Here is a 21,618-nt window from a genome sequence, read left to right on the forward strand (position 1 = left end):
CTTTATTTATTTGCTTTATTTTTATACCGCATATTTCAGCCAGACAGGCGACTCTATGCGGTTTACTTGGGACTTTTATCTCCTCATTAGCTATGTCCCTAGCCAGGCCCATAACCAGGATTTCATTTCGGGGAGGGGGGGGCTGAATTTTTTTCAGGGGGGGTTCGAGGGAGCTGAGTTTTGGGGGGTGGCTGAGTCTGAGTGAAAGAGGGTCTAGCCTAGCAAACCTTTTGTACCATTACCCCAATACCCCATGCATATGGGATATATTGAGTATGGTGATCAGATCATGATATGAATAAACATAACAGTTTAAATAATGCATCAGTAAGGCCTTTTCGCGAAACCCCCCCCCCCCCCCCCCCGGCTACATGTCTGTCCCTAGCACTCAGAAATTGGTTTCGCTTTAGCTGAGAATTTCTTATCTTTTTCTCTTGGAGCCTGGCAGATCGCCAAAGCCACTGTTTGGCTCTCCTGTTTTGACTGATCCTCCCGTCTATGCATTTGCTCATTAATTTCAGCAGCTGGCCCAGGTGCCAAGCTATTTTAATGTTCCCTATTATGGGAATTCTCCGGTAACAATTCAGAAAGCACACCATCATCCCCACACCCCTCAAGAACATGCTCATGGGAAACTACACTTTGAACAGGGGTCTCCTGGTCATTCTCTTCATCAATATCACTGGTTAAACCATTGCCATCTTGAAACTCATCTTGCAACTCATTGACATCACTCCCCACATCCAAAGCACCCTGATCCTGAAACACATTCACAGGCTGAGCTCCAACACAGGATTGTCGAGTCGAAAATATTTATTGAAGTAAAAGAAATACATTCTTGATAGAAAAGGCCTTGGAGGTAACTAGCTTACTAAGTCTCCTCTTCTCCCTTTTTTTTCTTCCAGTAAGGATGCATTTTGCCTCTCTCTAGGCAAAATGTAGCTGCATGGATCTTTTTACTTTTTACCTCCTTTAGAAGATAAGACTTAGTAAGCTAGTTAGCTCCCATTGCCCTCCCATTGTTTGTTGTGGGACTCCAATTCATCTATATCAGAAGGATGAAACTTGCAGATTGGGCCTCCAGCTCCCAGAAACCCCTATTGCCAGCTTGTTCAATGGCCATGGATTCTGGGAGCTGTATTCTCAAACATCTGTAGGGATACGCATTGGATTCCACTGCTATTTATTTATGTATTTATTTACAGTATTTATATTCCCCCCTTCTCACCCTGCAGGAGACTCAGGGTGGATCACATATGCATATATACATGACAAACATTGAATGCCATAGACACACAACTCAGCAAAAGTTGCAGTTCAATATAAGCAGGTGTGTCTGTAGCTTAGGAGCTCTCAGTCTGAGAGAGCTCTCAATGTTAACAGACCTCAGTGAGAGAGGCCTCAGTGTGAGAGAAGCCTCTGTGGGAGAAAGGCCTTAGTGTGGGAGAGGCCTCAGTCTGAGAAAACCTTCAGAGTGAGAGAGGCCTCAGTGGGAGAAAGGCCTCAACATTAGTATTTGTTTATTTGCAGCATTTATATTCCACCCTTCTCACCCCGCAGAAGACTCAGGACAGATCACAATGCACATATACATTTCAAACATTCAATTCCATAGATACACAACATATATAGACACACAGAAGCTATTTAACTTTCCAGCTTCATGAGGGTATGCTTTTTGAATTCCGGCCACCGGGGGAGCTGTCGCTTCACCGTCCACTTGTGACACCAATGGAGTACTTCCTCATTCTTTTGCATGCTGCTGGACAGTTTTATGGTGTTGTAAAAAAGATTAGCCTCCCCGCATAAACGGTACCTACATTTCCTACTTGACAGATGCAACTGTCTTTCGAGCTGCAAAGGTCAACAGCAAGCTAGACAAATGGTCGGGAGCTTACTCTGACATGGGCTGGTTTTGAACTCGTGACCTTTCGGTCAGTAGTGATTTTTATGCAGCTGACTCCCAACCAGCTGCGCCACCACCCATATATCCTCCAACTGTCCCAATTTAGCCGATTCACCACCCGCTATCCCACTGTTTCTGCTGCTTTTACAAAGTCCTAGTTTCTCTCCCTCCCGTTTTGGCATCAAATTACTCCAAGAGTTTGGAAATAGTTTGGTCTCAACTCAACAGGGAGAGAGGAGAGGAAGGGGAGGAATCTTGTCTTCCTTCAAAGGAAAAACCATATCCGAGGGAATTTACCTGCAGCCCTATTGCATCTTCAAACTGCATTAAGTGGCAGTGTAGATGGAGCCTCACACTCTCTCAGCCTCTGATCTTCATTGATCTAACTTGCTGAGAAAACCTTCTAAGAGGGGTACCCTAAGTCAACAAGAAAGGCAGACAAACCTAACTGAATCTGTAGTCGATGTTCTTAAAAGTACCTTGAAGTGTACTTTTTATCATCTAAAGGAGACTCCACTGGACTCTGAGGCAGAGAGTTCCACTGCTGAACAGGGAATTCATGCTCCCCATGCTCTATTCTGCCTTGGTTAGACCATACCTGGAATATTGTGTCCAATTCTGGGCATCACAATTGACAAGTTGGAATGTGTCCAGAGAAGGTTGATTAAAATGATCAAGGGTCTGGCGAACAAGCCCTATGGGGAGCGGCTTAAAACGCTGGGCATGTTTAGCCTGAAGAAGAGTAGCTGAGAGGAGGCACAGTAGCCATGTATAAATATGTGAGAGAAAGTCATAGGGAGGAGGAAGCAGGCTTGTTTTCTGCTGTCCTGGAGATTAGGACGCAATGGCACAATGGATTCAAACTACAAGAAAGGAGATTCCTTCTGAACACTAGGAAGAACTTCTTGACTGTGAGAGCTGTTCAGCAGTGGAACTCTCTGCCCCAGAGTGTGGTGGAGGCTCCTTCTTTGGAGATTTTAAAACAGAGGCTGGATGGCCATCTGTTGGGGTGCTTTGAATGTAATCGTCCTGCTTCTTGGCAAAACGGGGTCGGACTGGATGGCCCATGAGGTCTCTTCCAACTCTAGGATTCTATGATTCTATTGTATGAGAGCTGTTCAGCAGTGGAACTCTCTGCCCCAGGGTGTGGTGGAGGCTCCTTCTATTGAGGCTTTTAAACAGAGGCTGGATGGCCATCTGTTGGGGGTGCTTTGAATGCAATTTTCCTGCTTCTTGGCAGAACGGGTTTGGACTGGATGGCCCACCAGGTCTCTCTTCCAACTCTAGGATTCTATGGGGTTCTTCCTACGGTTTAGGTGGGTTCTCCTTTCCTATCATTGGAACCCATTGCTCCATTGAGTCCTAGTCTCCAGGGCATCAGAAAACAAGGTTTGCTCCCTCTTCTTTAGGACATCCTTTCAACATGGCTCTCATGTATTGTCGAAGGCTTTTGTGGCCAGAATCACTGGGTTGTTGTGTGTTTTCCGGCCTGTGTAGCCATGTTGCAGAAGCATTCTCTCCTGACCTTCCGCCTGCATCTATGGCAAGCATCCTCAGAGGTTGTGAGGACACAAACATACAACACATCATTTGTATGTTTCAAATAATAATATATAAGCATCTATTATATTATTATTATTATTATTATTATTATTTTAAACATACAAACAATGTTGTCGAAGGTTTTAATGGCAGGAACCACTGGTTTGTTGTGTGTTTTCCGGACTGTGTGGCCATGTTCCAGAAGCATTCTCTCCTGACCTTTCGCCTACATCTATGGCAAGCATCCTCAGAGGTTGTGAGGACACAAACATATGACATATTGTTTGTATGTTTAAAATACTAATAATAACTATTATTATTATTATTATTATTTTAAACATACAAACAATGTTGTCAAAGGTCTTCATGGCAGGAATCACTGGGTTGTTGTGTGTTTTCCGGACTGTGTAGCTATATTCCAGAAACATTTTCTTCTGACCTTTTGCCTGCATCTATGGCAGGCATCCTCTGAGGTTGTGAAGACACAAACATACAACACATTGTTTGTATGTTTAAAAATTATTATTATTATTATTATTATTAAACATACAAACAATGTTGTCGAAGGTTTTCATGGCAGGAATCACTGGTTTATTGTGTGTTTTCCGGACTGTCTGGCCATGTTGCAGAAGCACTCTCTCCTGACCTTTCGCCTGCATCTATGGCAGCCATCCTCTGAGGTTGTGAGGGCCTCACCACCTCAGAGGATGCCCGCCATAGATGCAAGCGAAACGTCAGGAGAGAGTGCTTCTAAAACAAGGCCAGACAGCCCGGAAAATACACAACAACCCATGGTTCTCATGTCTCCTCTCAACATTCTGAACATTCCCAGTTCTTTAAGCCACTCCTCATGGTCTCCAAATCTTTGATCCTTGTAGTCGCCCTCTTTCCCTGGACAACTTCCAGCTTAGAGTCAATAACTAAATTCTGGAACCCGGAACTGGAGACAAGGTGATTCCAGGGAAAGAGGTCCAACCAAATTAGAAGAGAGGGGCATCACAACCTCCCTTGATCTGGACACTCGGCTCCTTTTGATGCATCCCCAAACAAGAGCCATGGCTGGTGGCAAATCCCTCCTAAAGCACATCTTCCTGTTGTAAACATCAGTGGCGCAACCACCATGGAACCAAGGACACTTTCAGGAAGGAAGTGTCACTCGAAGTTGTGACATTCCCAGTTTGCAGAGGCGATAATCTCCCTCCTCACCTCTCCCGTTTGAAGTTAATGGTATGGGGGCCTTGCCCATTCCCAGGGAAGGTGCAAACTCCGCCCTGTCTGGTGCCCAGGTATAGGGATCACAAAGCCCATGGCTTCTTTGGCAAGATGGATCAGTCCCAGAAGCAAAAGCAACACGGTGAAAGAATGGAAAACCATTCATACTCCATAAAAAATAGAGATGTTCGGCACTTTCCAATATTATAGGGGTGGGCAAAGTGCGGTGTGCAGTTTGCATGCAAATCCTCAGAGCCAGGATGGGCAGAAAATTATTATTATTATTATATTTCATATTTATATTTTATACAATATATTATATTTATATCCCCTCCCCAAGGGGACTCAACGGATTCCAACATAACAATGGCAAACATACATAAAACATATAATCCTAACGTAAAATCCCAAGAAAACCCTGCATATAAAAGTAGCATTAAAACCTAACATCTAATGAATGATACTATTTATTATTATTTTTATTTACATGTACATAACAACACAGCAAACATGCACATTAGGTCCAAGTGTCTGGAATTGGAGTCTGAATATCGGGCTCTTCCCAAGGGCCTAGGATATTATTATTATTATTATTATTATTATTATTATTATTATTTGAAACACAAGATGAGTCCACACCAAACAAGGTCACTCTGCTGGCTGTTGTATTGGATCACACATTGGACATTTCCCAAGTGTCTAGTTCTGAGGAAGTATATTGTCCACAAATGGACGATGAAGCAACAGCTCCCCTGGTAGCTGGAATACCCTCTTGAAAAGCTGGAACGTTACATAGCCTCTGAGTGTCTGTCTATATATGTTGTGTGTCTGTGGCATTGAATGTTTGCCATGTATATGTACATTGTAATCCGCCCTGAGTACCCTGCGGGGTGAGAAGGGTGGAATATAAATACTGGAAATAATAATAATAATAATAATAATAATAATAATAATAATAATAATAATTTTGTCAGCGCTGATTGTGTTTAAGTGCAGGCCAAGGTCTTTAGGCATTGCACCCAGCATGCCAATCACCACTGGGACTATTATTATTTTGTTTATTCAATCCCCACTGAAATCCCATATTATTATTATTAATTATTATTATTATTATTTGAAACACAACAAGATGAGTCCACAGCAGACAAGATCACTCTGCTGGCTGTTGTATTGGATCACACGTCGGACACTTCCCAAGTGTCTAGGACTATGTGATGTATCGGCGAATAATGCGTACAGATCCCAGTTTTGCAGCTGACAGATGGTAATTTTGCCAGTGCCATGTTACTAACTGGAGCGGGTGGCAGGGAGCACACAACGCCCTTGTTGTCCCAGCTCCACTGGCTGCCGATTTGCTACCGGACCCAATTTAAGGTGCTGGTTTTGGCCTACAAAGCCCTAAACGGTTCCGGCCCAAAATACCTTTCCGACCGCATCTTGGCCTACGAGCCCACGAGGACCTTGAGATCGTCTGGGGAGGCCCTTCTCTCGATCCCGCCTGCCTCACAGGCACGGCTGGCGGGGACGAGGGAGAGGGCCTTCTCGGTGGTGGCCCCCCGGCTGTGGAACACTCTCCCTGCACACATCAGACAGGCGCCTTCCCTCATGTCCTTTCGAAAAAGCCTTAAGACATGGCTGTTCGAGAGGGCATTTAATTAAGTGCTAAACAATACGGTAATGAGAACTGGAATGGAACAAGGAATATGAGACTGGCTATGATTCCACTAAGAGACGAAGCGGATTTTTAGTGTAGTCTGTAATTGTTGTATAGTTTATATGTTGTTGAAACTGGCTTTTTGTAATTGTCTTTTATGTGTACTGTACACCGCCATGAGTCGCCCTTATGGGCTGAGAATGGCGGTTAATAAGTGCATCAAATAAATAAATAAAATAAATAATAAATGTGTTTAAGTGCAGGCCAAGATCTTGAGGCACTGCACCCAGTGTGCCGATCACCTTGACTGTTGTATTGGATCACACATCGGACATTCCCCAAGTGTCTAGATCTGAGTAAGGTGGCCTTTTGCAGCGGACAGATGGTAATTTTGTCAGCGCTGATTGTGTTTAAGTGCAGGCCAAGGTCTTGAGGCATTGCACCCAGTGTGCCGATCACCTTGACTATTGTATTGGATGACACATCGGACATTCCCCAAGTGTCTAGATCTGAGTAAGGTGGCCTTTTGCAGTGGACAGATGGTAATTTTGTCAGCGCTGATTGTGTTTAAGTGCAGGCCAAGGTCTTGAGGCATTGCACCCAGTGTGCCGATCACCTTGACTGTGTGTATTGGATCACACATCGGACATTCCCCAAGTGTCTAGATCTGAGTAAGGTGGCCTTTTGCAGCGGAGAGATGGTAATTTTGTCAGCACTGATTGTGTTTAAGTGCAGGCCAAGGTCTTGAGGCATTGCACCCAGTGTGCCGATCACCTTGACTGGCTTGTATTGGATGACACATCGGACATTCCCCAAGTGTCTAGATCTGAGTAAGGTGGCCTTTTGCAGCGGAAAGATGGTAATTTTGTCAGCGCCGATTGTGTTTAAGTGCAGGCCAAGGTCTTGAGGCATTGCACCCATTGTGGCAATCACTTTGACTGGCTTGTGCCAGAGACATTGCAGTTTGATCTTTAAATCCTCTTATTGTGTCAGCCTTTCCAGTAGTTTCTCTTGGTGTCTAGGACTGTGTGATGATGATGATGATGATGATGATGATGATCAGGAAACCTAGGAGAGCAATGACAATGAATTGGCCCAAACTCGGATTTGATTTTTAACTGGCGTGTTTAATCAATTGTTTTTAATTGTATTCGTTGAATGCTATTTAATTGTTTTATGATAGTAATGCATCTTACGATGCTTGTTGTGAGGCCGCCCTGAGGTCCGTCCGTCCCCCCCCCCAGGGGTGAGAAGGGTGGGGTATAGGTATAGGAAATAAATAAATTATTATTATTATTCGTTATTATTATTCGTTATTATTATTATTATTGACCGAAAGGTCGCAGGTTCGATTCCAGGGAACGACTGGACTTAATGTCAGGGGAAAACCTTTACCTTTAACCTATTAGTAGTAGTAGTATTAGTAGCCCCCCCCCCCCCGTGGTGCAGTGGGTAAAACCCCTGTCGCAGGTTTGAATCCGAGGAGAGTGCAGATGAGCTCCCTCTGTCAGCTCCAGCTCCCCATGCGGGGACATGAGAGAAGCCTCCCACAAGGATGATAAAACATCATTGCAGATGGCCAATTCTCTCACATCAGAAGTGACTTGCAGTTTTTCAAGTCGCTCCTGACCTGAAATAAAATTATTATTAGTATTGCGACTGTTTCCATAATTTCAGGCTCCCAAAGGGACAAACCAAAGGTCATTAAATTCAGATCAATAATGCCCTCCAGTGGCTGAAGGGGCTTTTCCACCACACTTTCAAGCCAATGTAGGCCCAGGAAGTCCCTTTTTTGCCCAGTTGGCTTTAGGGCCTTTTTAAAAAATGGGTCTCAATGCATTATTGAGGGGGTGATGGACCCTTCTGTACTCCCCAATTGTAACAATAGTGTTCCACAATAGTGTTCCACATGAACCACCACAAATGAGTCCAATAGGATCCTAGAGTTGGCACATCTCATGTATGATGAGGAAGGGCTCTCCCTAGTCATTGAACTGTGGCTTTCCCCTCTGTTTTGGTAAGAAGCAGGCCAAAGCTAACATGTTGTTGTTGTTGTTGTTTGGCTCAGAAGTCTTTCACTTTGGCTTGTTTGGGATGCAACAACATGTATCAAATTGTGCCAACCTGTTTTTCCCCTGCTTTTTTGGAGATGGAAGTGTGGTTGATTTATGGCACTCTGCGTATGCCCAGAGGGTCTCTGGCTCAAGGCAGAGGGATCTGCCGAAGCCCTGTTGTGCTTGTGTGTGTTTCTGGAGCCAAGGGGAGACCTTGCCATCATACGTCCCCTCTCTGAATGCTGCAGGGAGAGCCACAAAGGAGAGAAGGGACCTCCAGGCAAGGCCTGGCTTACACTCCCCCTTTCTGTGGCCCTTCCCATGTTTATTGGTGTGTTAATTGTTGGTAACAGTTTGCCCAGGTTGGTCCAGAAACAGGGTTGGATGGGAAAGCTGTGGCTCAAGAAGGCCTTTGGGGGGGGGGGGTGCCCTCGGAAAGGGTGCCCCCAAACTATTCTTCCCTGGATTGCTGAGAAGAGATGCTTTGTGCAGAACATAGGAAATAAGGATTATTCTTCCTTAGCCTTCCAATTGCCTTTCTATTAACTGTTCAAAGTATGGATACATTTGGGGAGGAGACACCCTGTGTGCGCGTGTATATATATATTTTATATGCATATATATATATATGTGTGTGTGTGTGTGTATGTTATACGCATAATATGTGTGTATACATATATATGCGTATATATATATTTGTTATGTGCATATATGTTATGTGCATGTGTGTATATGTTATGTGCTTATATATGTGTGTATATATATATGTGTGTATGTTATGTGCATATATATGTGTGTGTATATATATATGTATATGTGTGTGTTATGTGCATATAGATATATATGTATGTTATGTGCATATATATGTGTGTATACATTTATCTATATATGACATATATATGTATGTCATAAGCATATATGTGTGTATATATGTGTTGTGCATATATATGTATATATGTATATATGTTATGTGCATATATGTGTATATATGTATATATGTTATGTGCATATATGTATGTATATGTGTGTGTTATGTGCATATGTACATGTGCATGCATATATGTTATATATGTACACATATCTGTATATATATGTATATATGTGTGTATACATACGTCATGTGCATATATGTGTGTATATATATGTATATATGTGTTGTGCATATATATGTGTTGTGCATATATGTATATGTATGTATATATGTGTGTATACATATGTCATGTGCATATATGTGTGTATATATATGTATATATGTTGTGCATATGTGTATATATAGGTATATATGTTATGTGCATATATGTGTGTGTATATATGTATATATGTGTATGTATATATGTTATGTACATATATGTGTGCATATATATATGTTATGAGCATATATGTGTGTGTATATATGTATATATGCGCGTGTTTATATGTGTGTGTGTTATGTGCATATGTGTGTGTTATGTGTATATGTGTGTATATATGTATATATAATGGGCATGTATATATGTGTGCAACGTAAAGATTTTCTGTATATATTTCAGATTTCAATATTAATGTCAAAAGTCCGTAGTATGGTTTTACATAGGATTTGTGCTACATTAGAACACTAAAGACACACGTGCATATAGATAGATAGTAGGCTTGGGCAATCCATGGTTCTAAATGGTTCTAAAGTACTTACAAAACTAAAGTTCTGGTGGTGAAAATTTCAGAACTCTAACAAAACTTTCAAAATTTAATTATTATTTCATTATTGGTGATTTTAATGACAGAACCAATTAGGAACTGCCATTTATTATGAAATTTTGAGAGTTTTGTTAGAATTCTGGAATTTTCACCACCAGAACTTTAGTTTTGTAAGTACTTTAGAACCATGGATTGCCCAAGCCTAATAGATAGATATGTGTATATGTGTAAATATGGATATGTGTATTAATGTATATATGTGATATATAAAAAATCTAACATATATAACACATACGATATATTATGTAGTTTGAACGACATTGCAATGGCATCTGGATGAGATGTGGTAATGGGGATTCGATGAGTCTGGACTGCCATAGAAATCCGTGGCATGCAGCTAATCTGCATTCTGGGACTGCGGATTCCATAGTCGAGTAGACGGGGCCTCGATGTGTGTCAATCAATGTCTGTGGGTATGAGATGTATGTGGAATGGCAGGGCCCGATCCTCCCTCCGCGTGTCCTGCATTCAGACGAGCAGAGCCTTGCGTGTTCGCTTCGGGCCGGGTTTTGCGCCTCGCGTTGGTTTCTTTATTTCGGAGGGGACGCAGAGGAGGCTTTGGTTTGCGCTCCGAGGGCGTCTACAAGGTGGTCGTGAAATGATTTCAATCGCGGTTCCCTTTGGGCGTTGGGGAAAGCAAGGCCCGCTCTTCCCTCCGCCGAAATGAGAATGCGTGACGCGTGTTTCCCCGTGTTGTGAACTGTCCTGGTTTGCAAGGTGTCTTCGGGGCTGGGATTTCGGGCAGAGAAGGAGAGAGAAGGAGAGAGGCAGGGGAAAGAGGAGAAGGGAAGAGCAGGGGCCCCTTCCTTCCTTCCTTCCTTCCTTCCTTCCTTCCTTCCTTCCTTCCTTCCTTCCTTCCTTCCTTCCTTCCTTCGGCGCTGCCAGGCGAGGGAACAGCTCTGCGCGCGGAAAGGGGTCCCCAAAACCTCTCCAAATGCGCATTGAAAAGGATCCGCACTGTGCTTGGAAAGGGCTCCCTCCAACCTCTCCAAAGGCGCTCGGAATGAGGTTCCCAAAACCTTTCCAAGCGTGGTTGGGAAAGGGTCCCCCGACCTCTCCAAACGGCCTCTCCGCGCGCTTGGAAAGAGCCCCCCCCCCCCGAGTGAGGAAAGGGCTCCCCAAAAGCTCTCCCAGTGGGCCTCGGAAGGGATCTCCGACCTCTCCAAAGGCATTTTGAGACGGGTCCCCAAACCTCTCCAAAGGGCCTCTCTGGGCGCTTGAAGAAGAGCCCCCAAAACCTCTCCAAATGCCCTTCGAAAAGCCCCCCAATGCACTCGAAGGAGGGTCCCCCAAACCGCTCCAAAGGGCCTCTCCGTGGGCTTGGAGAGGGCTCCCCAAAACCTCTCCAAGTGGGCCTCGAAAGGGATCTCCGACCTCTCCAAAAGGTCTCTCTGTGCGCTTGAAGAAGCGTCCCCAAAACCTCTCCAAAGGACCTCTCCGTGGGCTTGGAAAGAGGCCCCCAAAACCTCACCAAACGCCTTCGAAAATCCCTCCAATGCACTCGAAGGAGGGTCCCCAAAAGCTCTCCAAATGGCCTCTCAGTAGGCTTAGAAAGAGCCCCCCAAAACCTCTCCAAACGCCTTCGAAAAGCCCTCCAATGCACTCGAAGGAGGGTCCCCAAAACCTCTCCAAAGGGCCTCTCCGTGGGCTTGGAAAGAGACATCCAAAACCTCTCCAAATGCCCTTCGAAAAGCCCCCCAGTGCACTCGAAGGAGGAGCCCCCAAACCTCTCCAAAGGCTCGGGAAGAGGCCCCCAAACCTTTCCAAACGCCTTCGAAAAGTCCCCCAACCTTTCCAAACGGCCTCTTGGAAAAACCTCTCCAAATCCCTTTTGAAAAGAGTCCCCAACCTCTTATCAAAGAGGATTTGGAGAGGTTGGAGGACCTTGGGAAGAGGTCCCCAAAACCTTTTCCAAAATGTCCTTCGGAAAACCCTTCCTCTAACTTTTTTTTCTCTGCGATTGAAAGGGGGGGGGGGGCGAAAACTTCTCCAAATGCCTTAGAACAGCCCCCAATCTTACCAAATGGCCTCTTGGTCGCTAAAACTTCCCAAAAGTGCCCTTGAAAAGGGTCCTCAACCTATCCGAAGGGCCTCTCTGGGCGCTTCAAAGAGGGTCCCGAAAAGCTCTCCAAATGTCATTAGAAAAGGCGTCCCAACCTTTCTCGGCGCGCTTGAAGGGGCCCCCGAAAACATCGCCAAAGAGGTCCCCAAAACCTCTCCAAACGCCCTTCGGAAAGCCCCCCAATGCACTCGTAGGAGGGTCCCCAAAACCTCTCCAAAGGGCCTTTCTCTGGGCTTGGAAAGAGGTCCCCAAAACCTCTCCAAATGCCCTTCCATGCACTCGAAGGAGGGTCCCCAAAACCTGTGCAAATGACCTCTCTGTGGGCTTGGAAAGAGGTCCCCAAAACCTCTCCAAACGCCTTCGAAAAGCCCCCCAATGCACTCAAAGGAGGGTCCCCAAAACCTGTGCAAATAACCTCTCTGTGGGCTTGGAAAGAGGTCCCCAAAACCTCTCCAAACGCCCTTCGAAAAAAACCCCAATGCACTCGAAGGGGGGTCCCCAAAACCTCTCCAAATGACCTCTCCGTGAGCTTGGAAAGAGGTCCCCAAAACTTCTCCAAACGCCTTCGAACAGCCCCCCAATGCACTCGAAGGAGGGTCCCCCAAACCTCTCCAAAGGGCCTCTCTGTGGGCTTGGAAAGAGGTCCCCAAAACCTCTCCAAATGCCCGATGCACTCGAAGGAGGGTCCCCAAAACCTCTCCAAACGGCCTTTCTGTGGGCTTGGAAAGAGGTCCCCAAAACCTCTCCAAATGCCCTTCGATGCACTCGAAGGAGGGTCCCCAAAACCTCTCCAAATGTCCTCTCCGTGGGCTTGGGAAGAGGTCCCCCAAAATGTCCTTCGAAAAGCCCCCACGACCTTTCTCTCTGCGCTGGATGGAAGGTCCCCAAACCTCCCCAAAACCCTTTGCAAAGGGTCTCTCTCTGCGCTGGAAGGAGGGAAACCTTTCAAATGTGTGCGTCTGTTTCCCGGGCTCCCTTCCGAACCCCGAACCCCATCTTCCGGGCCTTTCCCCCTCTTCCTCCCTCCCTTCCTCTGCTCTGACTGGGCTTTGTTTTGCTCCTTCTCTTCCAGGTGTGGTTCCAGAACCGGCGCTCCAAGGAGCGGCGCATGAAGCAGCTGAGCGCCCTGGGGGCCCGGCGGCACGCCTTCTTCCGCAGCCCACGCCGCATGAGGCCGCTCGTGGACCGCCTCGAGCCCGGAGAGCTGCTCCCCAACGGGCCCTTCGCCTTCTACGGAGGTGGGTCGCGGGCTTGGGCCGGCGGGGAATGTGGGGCGGCCTCTCCAGGGGGAGAAAGGCGCAGAGAAAGAGGGGGAGAGAGCTAGGCCAACCCCAAAGCCTGCTGCTCTCTCTGAGTCCAATCTCACTCCCTGCAGAAACACTCAGGCCTTATCCACTCTCAACCTCCCTAATGCCTTGACCCCTTAATGCAGCCCCTCTTGTTGTGCTGACCCCCAACCATCACATTATTTCTGTTGCCATTTTGCTACTGATTGCAATTGTCATGTAAATCTCGGATATGCAGGATGTATTTCCATTCACTGGGCTCAATTTGGCACAAATACACAATACAACCAAATTTGAATACTGGTAGGGTTTTTTTTTTTTGGGGGGGGGGTCATTTATGATTTTTGGAGTTGTAGTTCACCTACAACTGGGAGTGTCTTATTTCCAACACAGTATTTTCTGTTGGTCATGGGAGTTCTGTGTGGGAAGTTTGGCCCAATTCTATCATTGGTGGGATTCAGAATGGTCTTTGATTGGAAGTGAACTATACATCCCAGCAACTACAACCCCAAATGTCAAGGTCTATTTTCACAAACTCCACCAGTGTTCACATTTTGAGTATTTGTGCCAAACTGGTCCAGATCCATCATTGTTTGAGTCCACAGTGCTCTCTGGATGGAGGTGAACTACAACTCCCAAACTCAAGGTCAATGCCCAACAAACTTTTCCAGTATTTTATGTTGTTCATGAGGCATCTGTGTGGAAAGTTTGGCCCATTTGTGCTTATTGAGTATTTATGCCAAGTTTGGTCCAGATCCATCATTGTTTTGAGTCCACAGTGCTCTCTAGATGTAGGTGAACTACAACTCCAAAACTCAAGGTCAGTGCCCACCAAACCCTTCTAGTGTTTTCTTTTCACCTTGGGAGTTCTGTGTGGGAAGTTTGGTTCAATTCCATTGTTTGTGGAGTTCAGAATGCTCTTTGATTGTAGGTGAACTATACATCCCAGCAACTACAACTCCCAAATGTCAAGGTCTATTTTCCCCAAACTCCACCAGTGTTCACATTTGGGCATATTGAGTATTCGTGCAATGTTTGATCCAGATCCATCATTGTTTGAGCCCTCAGTGCTCTCTGGATGTAGGTGAACTATAACTCCAAACTCAAGGTCAATGCCCACCAAATCCTTCTAGTACTTTCTGTTGGTTATGGGAGTTCTGTGTGCCAAGTTTGGTTCAATTCCATTGTTGGTGGAGTTCAGAATGCTCTTTGATTGTAGGCGAACTATAAATCCTGCAACTACAACTCTCAAATGACACAATCAATCCCATCCGTATTCAAATTTGGGCATATTGGGTATTTGTGCCAAATTTGATCCAGTGGATGAAAATAATCCTGCATATCAGATATTAACATGATGATTCATAACAGTAGCAATTGACAGTTGTGAAGAAACAACGAAAATAATGTTATGGTTGGGGGCCACCACCACATGAGGAACTGTATTAAGGGGTCACGGCATTGGGAAGGTTGAGAAACACTGTTTCAAATTGATCCAAGTGTGTGGCTGTTTGCCACCTTGCAAAGAAAGGCAAGGTATAAATCAACCACAACAACAACAACAACATAGCTGTGTTTTCTCTCTAAGAAGAGGGCCTATTATTGATTATTATGATTGTGGGTTGTTGTAGGTTTTTTCGGGCTATATGGACATGTTCTAGAGGCATTCTCTCCTGACGTTTCGCCTGCATTTATGGCAAGCATCCTTCAGAGTTTGTGAGGTCTGAACTCACAACCTCTGAAGATGCTTGCCATAGATGCAGGCGAAACGTCAGGAGAGAATGCTTCTCTAGAACATGCCATATAGCCCAAAAAAGCCTACAACAATCCAGTGATTCCGGCCATGAAAGCCTTTGACAATATATTATGATTGTAGTTACTATAGACCAATTTTTCCTCTCTCGAAAGAGACTCACAGCAATCAACAACACTAAAAACTGTACAAACACCGAAATAGGATTCAAGATGAAAATTATTAAAAATAGAGGGTTAAAACCATTTAAAAACCTAGTAACGTATCGAAAACATTACACAACACCCCCTGGCTCAGTCTGCGGTAAATCAGTCGTGGTGAAGTGTGATGTCCCAGTTTTGAGAGAAAAGGAGGCCGTAAATGGAATATATAGAGCGAGCAGCGGTATCGCAATGTGTTGTCGGAGGCTTTCATGGCTGGAATCAGAACCATGGACACAGCATATTATTTGAGAACACAGAAATTCTGGACCACTCTCACATCCACTATGTCAGACTACACGGAGAAGCCACTGAAATCCACAAGCATGTGGACAATGTCAACAGAAAGAAGGAAACTATGAAAATGAACACAATCTGGCTAAACTCTGAAATCAGGACAGTAAATAAAGAGCAACATTTTAAAAATAATGGCAATTCCAGACATGAAACAATCAGGGACAACGAACACCTCTCAACAAAGGATTCCCCCAGGCAGGAAGCAGCCAGGGTTTGAAGCTGCAAGGCCATTCAATGCTAAACAGGTTGGACCTTTGCAACATTCACACTTGCCTCAAGCAGGCAAGAGTTTATAGATTTTACAGATATATAAACTTCACTTGCCTGGTTTCCAACAGACCTCACAACCTCTGAGGATGCCTGCCAGAGATGTGGGTGAAATGTCAGGAGAGAATGCTTCTGAAACATAGCCATATAGCCCAGAAAACTCACAGCAACCTAGGCAAGAGTCCTTTCTCCCAGCCTGGACATTATTCCACAGATATATAAACCCCACTTGCCTAGTTTCCAACAGACCCCACAACCTCTGAGGATGCCTGCCATAGATGTGGGCAAAATGTCAGGAGAGAATGCTTCTGAAACATAGCCATATAGCCTGGAAAACTCATAAACCCAGGCAAGAGTTCTTTCTCCCACCCTGGACATCATTTTACAGATATATAAACCCCACTTGCCTAGTTTCCAACAGACCTCACAACCTCTGAGGATGCCTGCCATAGATGTGGGTGAAATGTCAGGAGAGAATGCTTCTGAAACATAGCCATATAGCCTGGAAAACTCACATAAACCCAGGCAAGAGTTCTTTCTCCCACCCTAGGCATTATTCCACAGATATATAAACCCTACTTGCCTAGTTTCTCGTTTTGTTTTGTATTGGCAGGGAGGGAAAGGCCTTGTGAATCCCTTCTGGCCATTTCCCGAACCTGTTGCGCCAATAGGATGCGGTGGATAATAAATAGAGATAGGCCTAATAAATGTATTGCAATCATTAACATGAACTTTAGATGTAAGGCAGGAGTGCCACAAGGATCTGGGTTGCCGTGAGTTTTCACTGTCTTTTCGGATGGCCTTCTCCTACTCAATCCACCCTTTAGGACACTGAGATCCTATGGGTTTTACATTCACTCCAACCAGCCAGAACCTGACTGGAAACCTTAGTAGTCATCATCATCATTATCATACATATATCAAGTTCAGATTTGTGCAGATGCTTCATAGGGTCAAAACGAGGATGAGGTTGATGGGAGGAGAGTTCATTCTGATTTGGAGAACTCTCCAGGAAACTCTGCGTCCTCCCATGTGATTCTGTCCTCGGTTTCCACTAACCATTGATCACAGAGCTGGACTGGAAAACAATAGCAATATCTTCATTTGCAGTTTTTCACTTCCTGCAGAAGCAATGCCTCTTGATCTACTCACATTTGCATGTTTTCGAATTGCTAAGTTGGCAGAACCTAGCAGTTCAAAAACATGCAAATGTGTGTAGATCAATAGGTACCGCTCTGGCGGGAATGTAATGGCACTCCATGCAGTCATGCCAGTGGCCACATGACCTTGGAGGTGTCTATGGACAATGCCGGCTCTTTGGCTTAGAAATGGAGATGAGCACCAACCCCAGAGTTGGTGCATTCTGAGCATTCTGAACTGCACCAACGATAGAATTGAACCAAAATTGGCCCACAGAACTCCCATGACCAACAGAAAATACTGGAAGGGTTGTGTGGGCATTGACCATGAGTTTGGGAGTTGTAGTTCACCTACATCCGGAGAGCACTGTGGACACAAATAATGATGGATCCGGACTAAACTTGGCACGGATACTCAACATGCCCAAATGTGCGCACTGGTGGAGATTGGGGAAAATAGACCTTGACATTTGGGAGTTGTAGTTGCTATGATTTATAGTTCACCTACAATCAAAGAGCATTCTGAACTTTACCGATGATGTAATTGAACCAAACTTGGCACACAGAACTCTCATAACCAACAGAAAATGCTGGAAGGGGTTTGGTGGATATTGACCTTGAGTTTGGGAGTTGTAGTTCACCTACATCTAGAGAGCACTGTGGACTCACACAGTGATAGATCTGGACCAAACTTGGCACGAATACTCAACAAGCCCAAATGTGAGCACTGGTGGAGTTTGGGGAAAACAGACCTTGACATTTGGGAGTTGTAGTTGCTGGGATTTATAGTTCACCTACAATCATTGAGCATTCTGAACTCCACTGATGTTGGAATTAAACCAAACTTGGCACACAGAACTTCCATCACAGACAGAAAATGCTGGGAGGGGTTTGGTGGGCACTGACCTTGAGTTTGGGAGTCCTTTGAACATTTTGTCCACTTTTCAGCTTGTCCATATCCTGCTTTTGTGATGTCTTGTACTGTTTAATGTTTTTTTTATCTAGATTATGATTTATGTATACTGATTTGTTGGAAACCGCCTTGAGTCGCCGATTGGCTGAGAAAGGCGGTATAAAATACAGTAAATAAATAAATAAAAAATACATAAATCCTCCTTGGTTTGTGGACACAGGCTTATTCCAGGTGAGGTTTAACTAAAGCAGAAAAGAGTGGGACTATGGTGTCCTTTGATGGTCCTCTTGACGTAGCCTAGAATCACATTGGCTTTTTTGTTGACTTACATTCAGCCGCTAAGACTCCTAGATAGGAATTGTGGGCGTTGAACTCCAAAACATGGAGGGCCTAAGTTTGCCTGTGCCTGGTTTAGTGCATTAACTGCTGTCTGTTCTTGAACTTGACTTTATGCCAACCATTCTCTCTCTTCCGTCCCGCAGATTATCAGAGCGAATACTATGGACCCGGGAGCAACTACGACTTCTTCCCGCAGGGACCCCCTTCCTCACAGGCCCAGACGCCGGTGGACCTCCCATTCGTGCCGTCCTCGGGCCCCTCGGGGACACCCCTGGGGGGCATGGAGCACCCTTTGCCGGGGCACCACCCTTCCAGCGAGGCCCAGCGTTTCACGGATATCCTGTCCCACCCGCCGGGCGACTCGCCCAGCCCGGAGCCCAACTTGCCCGGCTCCTTGCACTCCATGTCCGCGGAAGTGTTCGGCCCCAGCCCTCCGTTCTCCTCGATATCCGTCAACGGCGGGGGCAGCACCTACGCGAACCACTTGTCCCATCCGCCCGAAATGAACGAAGCCGCCGTATGGTAGCTTTGAACGGCAAGGCTGGGCTTGGACCTGAGTAGCGGCCGACCTCCATCTTCGCTTATCCTGAGAGGTGTACAGACGTGTCGGACATTCCTTTCGCCCCTGCCCTAAGACAATATATATATATTGTGTTTTTTGGGGGGCTAAAAGGATTCTCTTTTGCCCGGTTTTTCGTTTCTCCTTTTGAGACAAAGGCGGTCATTTGCTTCAGATCAAAGCTACAGTTTTGCTACGGACTGAACCAAGAACCAAGGGAAGGGAGGGACAATCGTCCTCACAGAGACTCGGAAAGAAAGGGAAAGAAAACTGTTTTTTTGTATAAGCGATGGAGTGGATGTGTTTCGATACTACTGCCATATACATAATATGGATGGGATGGCATAAATATGTGCGCAAGATGAAGACCTCACCACTTCTGCCATACATGCAGGCGAAACGTCAGGAGAGAGTGCTTCTGGAACACGGAAAAATCACTCAAGACTTTTTTTTTCTCGTATAGGAAAAGAGACTCGTGTCGAACAAAAGGCAGCAAGAGAAGAAAAGCTTCAAAGAATCCCTCGCAGTTTTCGAAACCACGCTTTTGTCGCTTTGTTCGTTTCGCCTTTGAAAACCGAACGCGTCCCCGCGACACGACCGACCGGCAGACTTTTAAGCCTCAGAAAGGTCAGGTGAGGCGAACGAAATGTAGTTTATTTTGCGGTTGGTTATTATTATTATTATTTCTTCTTTTTTGGGGAAAGTTTTGTTTTGGGTTTTTGTTTTGGCCGAAATAGCAAATATCGAAACGTAAGCCCTCAGCGTCAACTCTTCTACCTTCTCGGAGCAACACACACCAATAATCCTCAAAAAAAAAAGTCTTTGTTTAGACTTCTAAAGTTCTAAAGAAAGAAAGGGAAAAAGACTTGAAAGAAACGAACCACAAAGTATTCTACCTTCACAGAAATCAAAGCTAAACAAACAAAAAAATATATATAAAAAAGACTATGGAACTATAGAAAAAAAAAAGAACAGTCAACTGTTTACGTCGAATGTTAAATTCAGGAGCTCAACGTTTTATTAACTAAAAGGAAAAATAAACCCTGTTTTAGAACCTCTTGTTCAAAAGCAACGTGTTTTGAGCAATCAACCAAAATAGTTTGTTTCCTTTTCCTCTTAAATCTCGTTAATTTTCCTTCTTTTTTTCTTCTGTAGCTGTTAAAAGGCATTACAGGGCTTTGTGTTTCACTGTGCTAGTTTGTAAAGGTGGTGTTTACAGAAGGCAAAGAATCATAATAATAATAATAATAATAATACTAAGAATAAATAATAATAAAATACCTTATAAAAATCAAGATCGTTGCCAAATAAAACAATTCTAGAGCACAAATATTCTTTTTTTTTAATTTTTGGGAGCGCGGCGCCCGCAGCCTGGGGAGGGGGGGAAAACAATGAACATCTTTGCTAATGTTTAGTCCTGTTCGACATGAATGGAATTGTTAATATGACTTATATAGACCCACACAGGTTTTATTTTTGTGTCTTTGAAAGAAAAAAAGAAGTCCAAAATATTTAAATTTTATGGTCAAATAGGCCGTCAGCAGCGGCTGCTTTTCCCCCCCACTTTATATATTAAGATTTCTCATATGTCTTTTATTGTTCAAATAAAACCTAAGCTTGTGTGACCTCCAGTGCATATTAGACCATTCACTGTATGACAAAAAAGGGGGTGGGTAGGTGGGCGGAGAAGGCGGATTCAAAGAATTTGTGAATTTTTAATAAAACTAGAAAATCGGATGTTTAGATAACCTGTGTTTCATTCGGTGCTTTCAATGCGTTCTGTCTTTCTTTCTGACCGAAGGAAGGGAATGACGGCTGCTTCTTGTAACAGCATCCAAAGCGACCCATTGGTTTTGTCTCTTTGTCGTCTGGTTCTTTCTCACAGTGTTATGGTCTGCTTTCATATTCTGACAGAAGGGAAAATAGTAATATATGAGGATTTAAAGATCGAAATGCAAAGATTCTGGCACAAGCCAGTCAAGGTGGTCCCAGTGGTGATGGGCACACTGGGTGCAGTGCCTAAGGTCTTGGCCTGCACTTAAACACAACCAGCGCTGACAAAATATACCATCTGCCAGCTGCAGAAGGCCACCATACTGGGATCTGCATACGTTATTTGCTGATACATCACAAAGTCCTAGACACTCGGGAAGTGTCCGACGTGTGATCCAATACAACAGCCAGCAGAGTGATCATGTCTGCTGTGGACTCATCTTGTTGTGTTTCAAATAATAATAATAATAATAATAATAATTTTTGTTGTTGTCTCAGAATTGACTTGAGAAACTGCAAGTCACTTCTGGTGTGAGAGAATTGGCCATCTGCAAGGATGTTGCCCAGGGGATGCCCGGATGATTTTGATGTTTTTATCATCCTTGTGGGAGGCTTCTCTCATGTCCCTGCATGGGGAGCTGGAGCTGATAGAGGGAGCTCATCCGCCTCTCCCCGGATTCGAACCTGCGACCTATTGGTCTTCAGTCCTGCCGGCACAGGGCTTTAACCCACTGTGCCACCGGGGGCTCCATATATATATATATATATATATATATATATATAAATAAATGTAATGTTCGTTACTGGGAGAAACATAACTCAGAAACCACTGGATGGACTGACATGAAATTTTGACACAATACACCTAATAGTCCAATGAGTGTCCATCACCCCTAAAAACACACAAAAACAACAGAACAAACTTTAA

General features: G+C 44.6%; 1 protein-coding gene across 1 annotated transcript in view; it reads left to right on the plus strand.

The window, feature by feature from the left end:
- LHX1 (LIM homeobox 1) overlaps positions 1-20,654 on the plus strand; it is a 54,874-nt gene extending 34,220 nt beyond the window's left edge. Inside the window, 2 exon segments of the mRNA XM_060757027.2 lie at positions 13,237-13,402; positions 18,502-20,654. Coding sequence (XP_060613010.1) covers positions 13,237-13,402; positions 18,502-18,884 — 549 coding nt within the window. The 3' untranslated portion in view covers positions 18,885-20,654.
- Positions 20,655-21,618: the final 964 nt, after the last annotated feature.

The sequence above is a fragment of the Anolis sagrei genome, chromosome 11 (assembly GCF_037176765.1).
Source record: "Anolis sagrei isolate rAnoSag1 chromosome 11, rAnoSag1.mat, whole genome shotgun sequence".
NCBI lineage: Eukaryota > Metazoa > Chordata > Lepidosauria > Squamata > Dactyloidae > Anolis > Anolis sagrei.